At 39.9% G+C, this 16,697-nt stretch overlaps 1 protein-coding gene across 1 annotated transcript in view; it reads left to right on the forward strand.

The window, feature by feature from the left end:
* Positions 1-16,697, forward strand: part of VSTM4 (V-set and transmembrane domain containing 4) — a 48,612-nt gene that overhangs the window by 16,841 nt on the left and 15,074 nt on the right. The window contains exons 2-5 of the mRNA XM_031061677.1: positions 4,943-5,341; positions 8,973-9,041; positions 9,836-9,943; positions 12,457-12,490. Of these exons, the coding sequence (XP_030917537.1) occupies positions 4,943-5,341; positions 8,973-9,041; positions 9,836-9,943; positions 12,457-12,490 (610 nt within the window). The remainder of the gene's footprint in view (positions 1-4,942; positions 5,342-8,972; positions 9,042-9,835; positions 9,944-12,456; positions 12,491-16,697) is intronic.

Consider the following 16,697-nt stretch of genomic DNA (forward strand, 5'->3'; position numbering starts at 1 on the left):
CTTCTTCGCAGCGGTCCGGTCCTGTTTAGAAAAGAAAGCCAGACTCTCCGTGCAAGTTCATGGAAATGGGTACTCGGCCGCCTTCTCTGCCGGGCAAAGCCGAAGCAAAGGGATATTCGGCGTTGTTTTTCCACAGGTGCCCTGATCCTGTTGGCATCAGGTGGAAATGGAACCTGTAGGTCACTTGTAAAAAGCGTCCTCCCTTTAAGACCCTTTATTCCTCTAAAAACAAAGGTATGTTGGACAGCATTATGTGTCCTGAAGCTGCAAAACAGACACAGAGTCTGGATCTGAACTTCCAGGTGCAGTGAGCTTAGAGCAGTGGGGAAGCCTTGCTCATTCAAGGTTAATTAAAGACTTGAATTCGAACTCCACTGCAGAAGGGCAGGAGATGGTGGAGGCAGAAGTTTGGTTCAAGTCCGTCTTTAGTCAATGCAGAAGCTTTCTCTGAGGGGGAGCTTCTGACTTGTGAAACTTGCTGACAGATCTGTTCAACTGAAAACAACTGGTTGTGCTCTTGCTAGCCAGTTCCTAATTATTTTCATTTAAACAAAGAGTTTTGCTGCTTCTTGGCTCATCTGCTCTTCTTAATTGTAAAGAAATCAAACGAAAGCAGGCTTTGACAGTAGCATAGCTTCACTGAACAAACTATAACAGAGATAAAAGCCATCCCATGTGCTTCTGGTCATGCAAAGCTGAGATCAGAAGGTACCCCCCTCCAGTTCCCAGCTATCGGTCCTTGCAGCCCTGGAGGCTGGGTTGCAGATTCTGCCCATTGTCTCCATGGAGGAAGAGAGAGAGGCCTGTGTACAGCACTAAACCTGGACTGTGAGCAGCTGAGCACAGGAACAGCTCCACTCCTAGCTCAACTGGAGTAGCTGGGGTTCTCCCACAAAGCCACAGATGAAACTGCTCACCACATGTAAGGACCCAGTGGCCGCTGTAAGTCCCCTGGCACTGTTCCAGCACAGACAGAGGGGAGCAGCCCTGGCATAACAAAGTTTCTAGGTGCTAGAAGTATAATTTGGTGGTCTTGACAGTGCTGTTAAAGTGTTTTGCTATGTAATATGGCAGACAGCAAAGTCCAAATCTAGGTAGTTCTTGGGCTTGAACCAGTGTAAGCAGGAGTGGACTATTTTCAAAGTGGGATTTTTTAAAACAGAGCTTAGGTAGCAGTCACCTTTCCTGAGTCCCCACAGGCGACTGAGACATGCTGGTGGAACATACCAGAGAAGCAAACAGGTAAAATGTTGTGATGGGAGCAACAAAGCAAGCTTATTGCAAAAACAAGAGAAGTTTGATGGTTAAGCACACTGCAAAGAAGTCACCAAGTCTCTGACTCTTTCTCCTCCCATTCTATAAATAATTTTCCTTTCCAAGCAGAAATGAGACTGAAACTCTTGTGGTGAGCTCCACCTGAACAGCTACATCGTACTATACCAGGAAGGCAGAAGAAGATAAACAGTGATTCCTCCCTTGAAACAGCAATCTCAAGTCTAGAAATTCAATGCTGTGTTGGCACACAAGCCTGCTCTTAAGTTGTGAGGTCTCCTGCTTTCGGCAAGGAGCCCATTACAAGGGTAAACCTCATGTTGGGGCTGACCAGTGCCTGCTATAGACAGGAGGAACATGTCCACTAGTGTCTGAGAGCCTTGAATAAGGGTTTTGCTTTCCACACAGAAGTTAAATGAGATTTTCCCTTAAAAATCCACTGTTCCTCCTCCAATGGCAGTAGGAGGATAAAGTCACATGGATACTGTTTTTCTGCTTTATATAAAGCATCACCTGACCCTGTTCAACATGAGGTGATACCATGATAAAAGCAGCATGAGATTTCCAAAACAGTTCCCATTGCTGTACTTGTGCAGCAGCATTAATGGGAGCCGCAGAAGGAAGATAAGGAGACAGGTTCCCACTTATCAGAAACATGAAGGATGCAAAATTTGATATGTCCCTATAAAAAGGCATGTCCCCAGAGGAAAAGTAGAAGCATTAGATATAAAATACCAATGTTTGTAATAGTGTAAACAGCTAGAAAGGAATCAGAATCTCAATGTACAATGCTGCTTTATCTTCTCACAGAGGTGTCCATCATCACCATATCTGACTTCCTCTGCATTTTCTCTTGGGTACTTGGCATTATGTTCTGCCTAGTTTGGAATTAAGCAATGCTTTCTTTTTATTTTTGCCTTTTATTTTGGGACTCTGTTTCACAATTACTCCTAGCCAACTTTTTCAAAAAAGAAATTCACATGTCAGGAAAATGACATAATTGTTTTTCTTTACAGTTTTCATGACATGTTCATAATTTCAGTAGAAAAAACTGTGTCTGTGTTTTTCATTTAGCCAAACCATAATTTTATAAATGATTTATTAAACTTTCATTGTCGAAGTACATTTGAGGAACCAAAAAGTGTTGAAAATCTCAAAGTTATTCCTTATTTACTAAGCAGTACAACCTTCAAATTTAATCTTATTTTGATAGCAGAGACAGCCATTTACTGGCTTCCCTTCTGCTGGTAAAGCACCAAGGTTGGTAAGTCCAGAGAATAACTGAAGTTTCATGCCCAGAAAGCTCTTGGTGGGATTCAGCCTTAATTTTAAATTTCAACATCCTGTTCTACTTTTATGCTTTCTACAATCCAAAATAACCTCTTACTTTGGCATTTACGTGCAGATGAACCTAATGCAGACAAACATAATGCATGTATAATTTTATCGATAACCTCATCCATGCTTAGCTGTAGTTTCTTCAATAATTTTGTTTTAAAAACCCAAACAGTTCTTTATACAAAATATTTTCTCCTTCATAACAAAAAAATAATGTCTACTTGGAATAAACATGTCATTCAGTAGAGACTTTGACAGAAGTGGCACAAAATAATTATCATACTATTAATTTTCGGAATTCTTCTCAAACAGTTGCAATGCACCTTCTTTAATTTAGTGGATTTACTGTATGTGAGGTGATATAATTCACCATTTCATTTCACTGCTTCACTGGGACTATAAAACCAGTGTCTCTGTCTCCAAAACTCCTTCAGAAATAGAATGGAAATACTTTACTTGCTTATTTTGAAGATAAATATATGTTTGTGTTTCAGGAGCTGATGTCAGACAATAGTCTCTGCCAAAACACTCATCCCTTTTGTTAAAATGTTCTTTGCTGATGTGTTAGAAAAGTGTCCAGAAATGAAAAAATCGTTTTCCCAGAGTTGCAATTCTCATTAGAATTTGAGTACAGTACAGTATTCACATAACAGGAAGTTCACAGTTTAGAGGACATTTCATGCTTTGCAGAGTGCATTGCAGGGAGTGCTTGCTCACTGCTGGAATATGGTTCTCTCTCTAGTGGATGCCCTCAGACTGGTAGATTACACATCACAAGTCATTGCCACAATACAGCACTGGTCAGAAATAGATCACTCTCTGATATGACTAATCAGGACTTTCTTAACGTGCATTAGGAAGGAAATAAGTGTTGATTACCATGCCCCAGAAAATCAGTCCAGTATAAATCAGTTATGTCAGGAAAGGGAAAACTTCCTCTATTTAACAACTATGGACACTTTTTTCGGCCTTCACTTATACTGGCTCTTGCTAGAGAGACAAAGAACTGGTCTAAGTGACAGTTTAGGATGAAAAACATTGAAGACAAGAATCAGAAATTAATGGAACAATGGAATAATCATTTGTCCCTGTATGATCTCATGTCATATTTTGTCATGCAAATACTGTCAGATTAACTTAAATTTGTAGTCAGAAAAACTAGTCTGATGAATTTAATCCAAGTTTGAGATGACCATTTGATTATGACAGGGAGAACATTACTTAAAAGAGAGGACATGAGGAACGCTGGGTATAGAGAATCCAGTGGTCTTCCAGTGATAATCTAAGGAGCAGTATGATGTAAGGTCTGCACAAATGATGTCTAAAAGAAGTAGACAGAAGCATGCACATTGAAATGCTAACCTTATTAAATCAGCATAAGAAGAGGACAGCACATAGGAAAAACTGAGGATGGGGTAACAATTGGAGCAGGAGTTAGTACAGCTAAGTCACATACTTGAGGATTAGTAAGAATTTCTTTGATACGCTGGTGACTGAACCACAAATGACAAAGAAGGGAAAACACCCAAATATCCTATTTATTTGTCACCTGACATAAAATCACATATGAAAGTATAATGAGAAAGGACAAGATAATTCTGGGATATACCAGGCAAGGTATATCCCAGTCAAATCTGAGAAGTACTGTGAGTATTCCACAGGACATTGAAGAACTTCCTAGATGCTGCCAGTAACTGCAGTCAATTACATAAAAAAAAATGCAATCAAACCCAAAATTGAAACTGTAAACAATGCAGAGAAGGGCTGTTAGGGTGAATAGGGAAGACACTATACTAGAGGAGACTAACAGGGCTTGACTTCTTCAGCTCAACAAAGCAAAGGCTGAGGCCAGATAATTGATTTGTATATGGAGTCAGGAAGTAAGCTCTAGAGAAGAAAATGCTATTTTAAGCTTAAAGCTGGCACAGGAACAAATGAGCATAAACTGGTTATTGAAAGCATTTAGCCTGGAAGTTCTAAGAAAGATGCAAGCTGTCAGAAGAGCTGGTCACAGAGCAGCTTCCAAAACTGTTAAAAGACCAATAAAAGATTACGTGAAGCTGGTCCTGTGATGGTAGCAAGGTCTCCATGTCAGCTCTGGGTTATTGGTTAGTGAGAGAAAAAATGCTGGGGCAGACTCACTGAAGGAGGGCCCCCTGCCATCCTCAGCATTCACAGAGAGGCTGATGATGTCAGGTTCTACAAGGTCATTAAATTACTGCACACTAAACAGATGCCATCAATTTACCTGCTGTGGGCTTGCATGCTGGGACGGATTATGGTGCTGTTGTGCCAGTATGGAGGATTCTCACCATCTTTTCTTTCCTTACAGATGTTTGTGAGGCTTTAAATGTGACGGTCTCTCCTGGACCAATGGTGCAATACTCCGAGGGGGATAATGCTACCCTTTACTGCCACATTTCTCAAAAGAGGAGGACAGACAATTTGCTGGCTGTGCGGTGGGTCTTCTCTGCATCACCTGCCCAGGAGCACCTGATGATCAAAATGACAAAGTTTGGGTCTGTCCAGTACTATGGAAATTACACTCATCATTTTCACAAGCAAAGACTTCATCTTCTTAAAGAGAAACGTGGAACTATGTACAAATTTCTTATTTTAAGCCTCCAGCAAACAGATCAAGGACATTATATATGCAAAGTACAGGAAATTGGCAAACACAGAAATAAGTGGACAGCATGGTCAAATGGTACAGCAGCTACTGAAATAAGAGGTGGGAGATTACTGATTTCAAGTCTATAATTTCTTCTTGTCCTGTGATCCCTTTTTTTTCCTTGTAAATTCACCCATAAGACATTTGGATTTAGATTCTTTTTGAGTGTAATCTGTGGATAGGAGAAGAAAACTAATACTCAACTTACATTTTGCCTCTCTCTTTGTGTTTCCCTTGGTCTTAGTTCTAGCCTAGCAGCAGTTGGTAAGTAGCACTTTTACTATCACTTCAGTACTATTGTTTATACCGCTTGGAGCCAGACAGCAGAGCTAGAAAAGCAATGGCCAGCCTGCTGGTATTGAACTGTGGATAAAATGACCAGCAACAAGTGGCAGATGTGAACCAAGTTGAAAACAAGCCATCCCTTTGGGATGGATTAGCTCAAATCTTATGCCACCACACCCACACTTTCAGAGGTGGGTGAAGTTGGATTTTGAGAACAGACTACTTTGCAGAGGTGGTTTTGTTTAGCAGCTGTGCCATCAGTGCTAGCTGGCAAACTACCCCCCTGCTTGTATCTCTATAAACAGAAAAGTTTGTATCTCGCAGGGACAACTTTAAAGATAATGCCAGAAAGCAGTGTTGAGTGTTTTCTCATTCACTGAATGATATAAGTTCCTAAATGCTTGTAGTAGAAACATATGGATTTGTCAGGAGCTCTTGCAGATGGAATGGCATGTTCCAAGTAAGTGGCAGCAGAAGAAAAAGCAATATAAAATATTGTCACTCCACCTGTCATACTCTTCCTCACAAAGAGACACTCCACATCTTCCATAGCTTCTCAGACTATTGCTAATTATAACACTGAAACCTCTCATTACTTTTCACAGCTAAACTATGGAGTTAAGATCAATGAAATTATTGAAAATAAGGAAATCCATAATTTTTTAGTCCAGTCCTTAAATATTTCTACCCAGATTTCTAGTATGAGTCTGTATGAATATATAATCAGAATAGGGATTTGAGACCTCATGGCTTCATCATTTTTACACTGTCTGCTCAGCTGTATTGCTGCTCTCCACTTCAAATGGCCCAAAGCAGAGCATGAAACCTGAGGCAGGGGAGGAAGGCTGGCCAGCCTGCAGAGAGTTTTTGACACCCTGTGGGGATCTGAGGCAAGCACCACAACCACCCTGGCCCATTAAAAGCATATTTATTCTAACTCTAAATCTAGATTAAAGATACCAAAAGATATCTGAAATATTGCATGTCTTTAAATGTCACAGCAACCACTTAAAGCCTCTTGACTGGAAGCAAAGGACCACCTTTGCTAGCATTTGCCTAATGCACCCTGAGTGCACAGTACTTGCTGTGCTTGAGAGGAAAGGTAGCTCTTTTCCAAGTACTGATAAAGTTTCCAGTTTTCCCAACAGTAACAGTTGGGCTTTTCAAGGAAATTTTATTCCAAACGCATTTGGTATTTTATATTATGATCAGTTACACTTTTTATTGCAAAGGGATTTACTTATATTACAGTTAGACCCAGGATACAACAAAAGGAGCAATACAAATTACCTGAAGCATTTGGATACTTAAGTTGCACTGCTTGTGCTTTATCAAGTAAGGTAGCAGTGTTCTACCACATCACAGTTGCTGTGTTGCCTAACATTTTGTTCCAGTAATGTGTCTGCAGTTATGCCCAAATTCAAAATAGTATCTTTATGCTAAAGCACCAGACAAATTTCTTAAAACTTGCACATCAAGTAGAGGCAGAAATAGAGAGTCTCTTTTAAAAAAATATTATTTGCACAGAAAGAGGAAGTTACTGTGCAAGACGCAGATTTCCAGGGGGAAAAGGAAAATTCTGCTTCTTCAAAATGTAACTTGCTCTTGAAGCAAGTTGACAGCTGGATCTGTAGTATCTACTGCTATTAATTTATATTCAGATTTTGTTATTTGCTAGCAAGTTTGCTTATGCAAATTTGCATAGGCCATTAATAAGTTGCAAATACATTTTGTCACAACACATAAATTTGTACAAATACACATATTGGACTTACAAAAAAAAATTGAGTTAGAGGCTACAATTCCTTTCCATGTAATGATGACATTTAAATTTTACTTACATATCTGGCTTCTGCTTTGATCTCAAAATACATTTCTTTGGAAAAGAAGCCTTTTTGTGGAGATGGAATCCTTACAGTTTTCTGTTCCTGCACTTGTGTCAACTACAGCAACTCTGTAGTGTTTTCAGAAGGTCCACCTGAAATTTGAAATTTGTTGCAGTTTGCCCATTTCAGTGTTGTGAATACAAGACATCAGATAGCATTTATAAGAATGCTATTGTTAAATCTTGTTAATAAAACCAAGAGAAATTCATGTGCCGATGTTGCCAAGAAGTGCCTCCTAATTCAGCCGCACAGTGTCTTCTGTCTAAGTTAAGGTCAACCTTTTCTCCTTCCCCCGTATTCTCATTAAAAGCATCTCTTCCTGGGCTTGTATCATCAATGTCAGACTACAACCAAGTCAATTATAGCAGAGAATACACAAAAAGCCAAATTTATCAGAGACAAAAAAAAAAAAAATCAGAAATATGGTTCTTCTACTCCCTTCCTATCGGAAAAATCAAAATAATCAGTATTCTTCTCAGAACAGTATTCAGCACCCCAAAAAACCATAATTTACAATTAGGCAATCCCTCACGATACTGCACATCTCTTAGGAAGATGTTCCAAATGGTTTACAAACCAAGAGAAGAGACTACTTGTAGGAGGACAAACATAGAAAATTAGGCAGTCCAACTATAATCCTACTGGCATCGACAACAAAAACAAGGAGATGATCACAACAATCTGTCTTGCTGGGAAGCGTATTTATCAGAATTTCCCATAGAAGAAAGTCTGACTTCTTAAACATTAGTTACATGTGGCAATTTCTAACAGTAAAAATTTTGCAAGATACACGAATGCAAGATTATTTTTTTTCCCAAATTGGACAAAAGCCCTTTTCTCAGGGAAGTTATCCTGAAATACTTGCCAAAAATCTACACATGTGATGCTTTCATGTAACAAATGAGTAATTTGTTAAAATATTCAGGATGAGCTTCCCCTCCCAACTGAAGAGAAGATTTCATTAGTCCTGAAAGTTGTGTATCCATTGATGTAGCCCCACCCTTCTCGTGCCTGCAGGGCGCTCCTTAGTGAATTCCCTTGCCAGTAAGATCCTTGTTCTCTAGTGATTTTCCACATCAAGCTTTCTTGGAGGTTCAGACCTCACTGGCAACCTGGAGGACATTACCAGACTCCCATTTCATTGCAGTGATTGCTAGAGAAAGAAATACCATAGAATTGACCTAAGTGACATCATCTAATCTGATATCATAAAAAATATCAGCATGCATAAACAATCTGAGGAGAGCGGGGTGGGGGGTTTGAACAACATTTCAGCAGTCAGAGCATTTGGATTCTGGTTCTAGGCTGTACAGCTGTTATGATATTGACAGTCATCCATCCTTCTGAAACAGAGAGGACAATTCTGTGACAATTCTGAACTGTTTCATCAAAAGGCAATTAGACAAAGAAAAATCTTGGGATACTGAAGTCTAAGGCAAAATACATTTACTTCAAGAGGTTCAAACTTTTTATGCCATGCATATTTCAATTTTTGTCATATCTTGTTTTGTTTCTTTCAGTGATTTCATCAAAATCTTCTGATCATCCCACTTTCAAGAAAAATCATGAGGCTTGGAAGTTTTTTGAAGGTAAAGATACATCTAGCTGCTACTGTGTTTATACATGATGTTAGTTTAGTCCAATGGACAGAACAACTAAAGTGCCCCAAATCAGGACCAACTTTGCTAGTTCCTGTGCAAACCCAGCCTTGCCTGAGAAATCATCCCACAATGTACAAGAGGTACTGGACAAAAGAGAATGGAAGAGTCCAGCTTCAGTTTCTCATCTATCTGATATGGCCAATGGGAAAATAACCACTGGAAATATGTTACAACACCTGAATAAAAGCCATGAGGGGAGACTAAGGCTGTAGTTTGAAAAAGAAAAAAATAATCATACAAAAATTTCAAGCCAGTGCTGCCAGCAGAAGAAGTAATTGCAGACTTTCTTCCTTCTTCCCCAGCCACTCAGCACTCTCCCCACTGCCACTTTTCTTGTTTTATTGTTTGTGTGTTTGCTTTTTTTCTTTGTTACAAAAAAAAAACCAACAAAGCAAAACAGCTGTTTGAGCTGGGAAATAACCCAAATGAATTCCTTTTGGGTTTTGAGTTGTTGCTCAAAAAATCTCCAAACCAGTTCTTTGTTTGCTCCTGGAAGTCACAACTCATAAGTGCAGTTATGCCTGTTTGCATTTATGCAGACTTCAACCAAATTTCGAACTGAACAGGACACTATAGGAAAGTTTCAAGAGGGCTAAAGTACTTCTGAACTGTTACCCTAAATCTATTGGACCTGAGTCTGTTTAGATCTTGTAGCTTTTTTCCTGGCCCATTGTCATGAAGCATCAGCTGCAGCACTGACCATCATCTGTGCTTGGTTTCAGATCTGTACGTGTACGCAGTGTTTGTGTGCTCCATAGGAATCATCAGTGTCCTCCTGTTCACACTTGTCATTCTCTGCCAGTCCCTTCTGAACAAGAGGAGATCCACAGGTGAGTGGAATGACATTCTTGATGACTGCAAAGCCCTTGCCAAAAAAGGGGGCAGGGGGAGAGGAGAAGAGAATGCAGAGAAAGCAGGAAAAATACATATTTCCTTACCTTGATTGTAATTTTAATAAAAATTAGTAGCAAGAGAAAAATTCTTGCCAGCCAAATTAGAACACAGGCATTTTCTTCCCTTTAAATAGGGAGGAAAGAAAACTAAATTTGCTTTGGACTTTTCAAAAATCTACCTTTGCACCAACATGAGTTGAAAGTAGTTGGGACTTCTTTCAGAGGAGACCAAGTGCTGAATCAGTAAGCTGCATTCTGACCAGAAGCTAAAATTTTGCATGAGTCACATTTCTCCAAACATACAGAGGGGTTCAAAGCAATCTTAACTCTGTTCTATTTTATTCTCTTTCTTGAGTAGCTGTCAATATTCTTGGGAATTTGAGGGGTTTTATTAGCACTATCTCACTTGCAGTATTTTCTGAAACGAAGGCATCATTTCAACATTCAAATCTGTCTTTTCATTATGGTATTTCAAGATCAAGGGTTACTGTGTCATTCTTGGCCTCAGAGAGGGTTTCTCAAAGAGGCTGTATCAAAGCAGCGTTGTTGTAAACAGAAGTGCTATTTCAAATTTGTGGAGTAACCAGTGCAGGCTCTACTTTTATTTCAGTTTAAAAGTGGCTTATTTGGAGAATTCACACAAGCTGCAGGGATGAGATACCAGCACACTTAGCAGCCACCATGTCAGAGGAGAGTGTAAGGACCACCTCAGAACAGAAGATTTCAGGAGGGGTCTGGTTAGTGAGTTGCTTTGTTAATGACAGGAGAGACTAACTTTGCTGCCTCTGCAGCCTACACAGGTCCCACGAAGGAATGAGTGACTCAGATACACAAGTGAGAAGACATGTAAGCCAGAAATAGATGTATAGAGGAACCCTTGCCTGACCACAAACACATTTCAGACTGTGGCTCCATCTTCCTGGTAGTGCACTTAGCGGAGTAACTCTGATTCTAACTGAGCCCAACAACTCTGCTTGCCAAGAGGAAGGAGCAAGATCGATGTTATTCTTCTTACCCTCTTAAGTGATGACAAAGGTTTTGTGCCAAGGGAGTACCCACACTTAAGTATGTTGGTCATGGTGAGTCACCCTGAAGCCACAAGCACTAGACTGATGTATCCCAGTTTCTCTTGAGCAGACACTGGGTTAGAATTTGCTTGGTTTTGTCGATTTACTGCTGTGAGCATACAAGCAGCTTCAAGGAAAGGTCTATTTACATTGAACCAACATCAGCTAAATATTGAAATAATATACAATATAGAATAAGGGTTTACAAAAGAGAAAAAGTAGGTTATTTGGAGTTGCTAAAACATTTCTTTGCTACCCAAATATCTGAATATTTGCATGCTCAAAAACATGTCAGCACTGTGCATGAGTGTTCCCTTACTCCTGAGGGATTGGGTCTACTGTTACAGTTACTCCTATACATTGAAAACAGGCCTGACAGGTAGATGGAAGCAAAGGCTTGACTGCCTTAAACATTTCTCTGTATTAGTCCAGCTCCTGGTGCCCTCAGCACCCATTTCCTTAGGATCAAAATGCACCTCCATGAAGCTCCCTTAGAATGGGAGAATTTAGCAAAGTCCAGATATGAAAACTTTCCCGTAGAGGGGGCAGGATCATGTGAGTGCCCTGGTGTCTGCTTTTCATGGCCCTTTAAAGAACAGAGAATGAGAAGGTAGGGGCACATCTGTGTTGCATTCAACTTCACATCATGACCCAGGGATGCTCTCTCTCATCCTTTTGAGATATAAATTGGCAGTAGGTTGACCAAAAGAGCCAGAGTCTGTCCTTTAAGAGAGGCATAGAAGCCACAAAGCCACAAAAGAGCATCTTAATAACCCTGGCTCCTAAAAGGCTGCAGTGGGGGCAGCTGCCCTTGCTCAGGACTACTGACTCAAAGGAATATGAAGAAGGATTTACACAACTCACACACACAGCTGTCAGAGACAGGATGGTGGCTGGACTGGACCTCTGATCTGATCCCAGAAGGGATCCCTTTATGCCTGTGGCCACAATCTGACTTACATTAGCGACAGCCGTGGCTCCTGTGGGTGAATGGTTTATTTCAGGCTTCTGGAAATAAATACAGGCACCACAAGGGAAATAAAAGTCTTCAAAGTAAAATTACTGGCCTGCTGTGCTTTTCCTTAGCAAGCTGTCTTTTGGCTGGGCTGACCACTGGAATGTGTGTTGCCCAGCATTTCCACAGCAGATTTTTGGTGTTGTTTAATACATTCCCCTCTCCCAAGACTAGCTATGTCTTCTTCAGTCAGACTGCATTTTAAAGCACAATACAATGTATGGTGACTATCATTAGCTCTCCAGGTGTAACAACCTGGCAACTCCATCATCTCAGCAACACAGGTCTGTCTGCAGTGCTCATTTGAAACTCATAAACTATGTTGGTGTGAAGCCACATTTTCTTTCTTTTTTTCTTTTCTTTAACAGTGAAGCATTACCTGGTGAAATGCCCCCAGAGCAGGTAGGAGATAACACATCTCTTTGCTCTAAACCAAGGTACCAGTTCTAGATTTGTTTTGCTATGTGTGCTGAAGAACAAGATTAATGTTTTCAAAATGCTTACGGGAACATAAAGATTTGCAGATCCCTAACTCCTGAATGTGCCTGCTGTGCATGAAAAGGGAGAATCTGCCTGGTCTGGCTGTAGGTCCTGCAGGTGTTCCAATGACAAGCCTCTCCTTGATGCCCTGAATTGCTTTCTGAAGAAACCTACTTTCATTCTGTGCTGGTTTCTAGGGTTCCCCAACACTTCATGGGATGGTGGTAATGGCTTAAACCCTCCAAGCACACAGACCAAATCACGGTGTTACCCAGGGAGTCCCACACCCAGGGAGGGAGTGGGGTTCAAAAGCAGATTTTCAAGGCCCACAGTCTGTTCCCAGCTGAAGACTCAAAGTGATGGGAAGAATTCTTCTGCTGCAGTGTTAATCACTGTCCCTTTAAATACCATCAGCTGCCAAAAGTTTTTTATGGTGTGGCTATAAAGCTGATGCATTTTATGATTTTCCTGATATGTATATTGGACTGGAGCTGCAGTAACAATATATGACAAATATTTTACAAACAAAAAAGATGGAAGAGGGATGCCTCATAACAACCCAGAAACACAGCTGTTTCCCAGTTTTCAGTGACAGAAACCATGTGTTTCTAGCCTTGCAGTTTAAATCCAGTACCTCTTGGTATCACATACTGTTTCTCATAGTCTCTTTAGACACTGTGGGATTCAATGCCGAGTATAGCACACCCTAGATCCTCCAACAGTGTGATTTTTAGTGCATTCTCATGGGATTATCATCTTATTCAATCTGACTGCCACTCAGATGGAAGTGAAATCAAAACAAAGCAGCACAGGGTTCAGGAGAGGCCAGTACAAACAAAACTTTCACGTTATTTATGGACGGATCTTTGTTCTGTGACCTTGACCAGCCATTGCACCACCCAAAAATTTAGAGACAGCTCAGCAGTTTTCACTTCTTCCTGGATGTTTTTGCTTTCCCCCTTCTTTATTAACTGCTGGGACAAAGTTGGAATTACAAAATACAAACAAACAAAAAAGAATGCAGAGGGGGAGGAAACCAAAGTATATTGGTAGGGAACATAAAAAGAAAAGAAAAATGAGACCCAACTGAAAAAATGGAGCATGGCAGTCAGATAAAAATGCACACTACCAACTCTGGGTCTCTGGGAATAGATGATGTAGCAGTGATACTGCTGCAAACACTGAACTTAAAGAGAAAACACGCCAATGTGATTTCTTCACCATAAAACAAGTTCTCTAGAACTGAAAGAAATGCATGACTCTATAGGGATAAAAACATGGTTTCATGCATTTCAGTGTGAGAAGTTATGCTAATGAAATCCTCAATCACACAAATGCATGCCCAAAGTGCATTGACTTTTGGGCTTTAAAATTAAATACCTATGAAAGTGTTACAAGCATCATAATTATGTTTCACAGTTGGTACCATCTATTTTCCACCCTCTGCTCAAAACACAAACCATCACTTCCTTCAAACTCATTGCTCTTCACCTGCAAATTCCTTATCTTGGAACTTAATTCAACACATTTAGACCCAAAGCCTACTGTCTAAAGGCCAAACTGATTAACTAATTTGCATGAGATTCTTGTCATTTAAAATTACTAATGTGCAAAATTCAGCCTTGATTAGAGAAGCTCAACTCCAACTCCCTTAGTGATATTTCAAACAGAGAGTAGAGTCCACTTTCAAAATTACATTAATAGTCTGGTGTCTAAGAAATGTCTGTATTCCCACTGCAGTAATACCTAAGCATCTTAAAATATTTTATGTCTTGACATCAGAATGATGTTTTTGCTTTTGATTGGAATCCAAAGCACAGTGGGCTAAGTGATTTGCCCCAGGTCTCACAAAATGGCTGTGGTAGAAAAGAAAATTAAATCCAGATTTCCTGAGTATAACAAAGCAAATGTTTAGGTTTTGGGTTGCTACTTGACCAACCACAAATTAAGGAAAAAAAAATGAGTTGACCAAAACTCATTTCTTTACCACATTTTAAAAATAACTACCTAAATAAAATAGTACAGTTATTTTTAGTTTTCCAAACCACCTAATTCAGTTTTCTGGTAATTTCTTTAAATATCTTTCTTCATATTATTTTCCTTGTTATTGGATCATTTTGCCAATTTTCAGATCCAGAAAGCCCCAGGAGGTGAAGCTTTGAAAGCAGGAACATTTTTTTCTGTCTTTCATATTTGTATTGGCCTGAACTCTCTAGTCCTTCAGTTACTGCTCTTCTGGAGATAACTAATTTGAGGTAAATAAAGAGTTTTCCTCAGAAAGCTGTCTTCTCAACACTTTGGTTCTGCAGTGCCAATCTCACATTACAGGAGCACTTGCTGCCACATGGAACCAGAAATAAGAATCCAGATATCCCTGGCGCCTTTTCACACAGCTCTCCTATCTGGAAAATATCCAAGTAACTCCCAGTTCACTCAAGTGGATTTTTTGTCACCCCCCTGCAGACCTTTGACAAGAGAAAATAGCTGACTTAGATGACAAAAGGAAGAGTTCCACATCCTAGACTCTAATAAGGATAACAAAGCCAAAAATCAGTAGGTCTGGCAACAGCCATGACCTTCAGAGCAGCTGCTGCCCCATTCCATGATTATTACACATCTTCCACAGGATACTTCCCCAAACACCTATATTATTCTTGCTCTCTATAAACTCATTAGATCCTTCAAGAAATGCACAACATGACACCGTTGAAATAGAAGCCAAGGGGCTGAAGAAGGAGCTGGAGATAAAAAACTAACTTTCCTTTTAGGCATAGAACAGGACAAGCTCACAAAGAGGCAGTGTTTTGGGGCCAAGGAGTCTTTTCTGAGCCTCCTTGTTTGGTTTGAGGAGCTCAGTTCTCAGACAGCAAGTACAGTTATTGTATCTCCCAGAATTAGTTAACCCTGTGTGGCCCTGGCATTTAAAAGAAAGCTGCAAGTCTCAAATACATTTCTTTGTAGCTTCACTTTTCCTTGCAAAGCAGGAATAATAACTAATGCAATGAATTGACACTAAGCTTTTTCATATAATGTGCTTAAAGAAGTCATGTCATAACAACAGCATCTTTAGGGTACACATCTGCCTTAATGACCTTGGATTATTAAAACCAAAAACATTTTAAAAAAAGCATTCTCATCTCCTTTTTGGTAGTCTTTCTTCTTAGTAGTTTGCTGTTTGTACAAAGAAGCCAAGCAGAACAATTTCATTTTCTGCTGGTTTTAAACCATTTCATCTTGATTTTAGTATAGAAACAGATGGTTGTTGTGTGATAGGTTCATAGTTGAGCAGGAAGATTTAGAAATTGTTTCAGTCCAGCCCTCAGTTTACATAAAATGTGATTTATTTGTAAATTGTGAACATATTTTATTTTTTAAACACTTTTTAGAAAGTTTGGCAGCAAACCTATGTTTTTGACTGAGTATATGAAGTAGAACTCAGGAATACCAGCAAACCAGAGTCTTTTTGCAATCCACACAAGTGTAAATCCAGAGTGATTTTACATTCATTTGAATTTACAACTGTGTAAAATGTATCTGTAATTTTGTTGTTCTTGTGTGGGCAATAGCTGAGACATCTTAACTTTCATTAAGTCTTTTGCCCTGAATATTTTATTCTATTAATATAAAGAGAATGTTCCATTATGCAAAAGAATCTGGAGAGGAACAGGAGCTTGGGACAAATGATTTAAAATTCAGTGAATTAAGTGTTATCAGTGTTACAACCATGGAGACCCTGGTTGTATTCCATGGCATAGTGGAACTCATGGCACAGAAGAGAAATGTCCCTGTTGAAGCACAGCCAAACTGCCCTAACCCTCCCCAGGGGCAGATGCAGCTGAGCAGCCACTGCTTCCCAAGTCACCTCCATCACAGTAGTCATCATAACTGAATGGTTTGCACTCTCCCTGCGCCCCAGCTGTAAGTTAAGATTCCTTTCATTACCACTTAAGTCAGGACAATTTGATTCCCCTTTATCTGCAAGCAGGGAGCCCCTGCAGAGTAGGCTCCCACAGCTCAGTGACCCACAGTGGCAGCCACTGCAACCTGACTGCAGATCCAAGCCTGAATATTCAAAGCAGGGTTTTTGATCTCAGCCTTTGGGAGGTGATAAGGGTAAAAAATCCAGCAG

This window comes from Geospiza fortis, unplaced genomic scaffold (assembly GCF_000277835.1).
Source record: "Geospiza fortis unplaced genomic scaffold, GeoFor_1.0 scaffold130, whole genome shotgun sequence".
Classification (NCBI taxonomy): Eukaryota; Metazoa; Chordata; class Aves; order Passeriformes; family Thraupidae; genus Geospiza; species Geospiza fortis.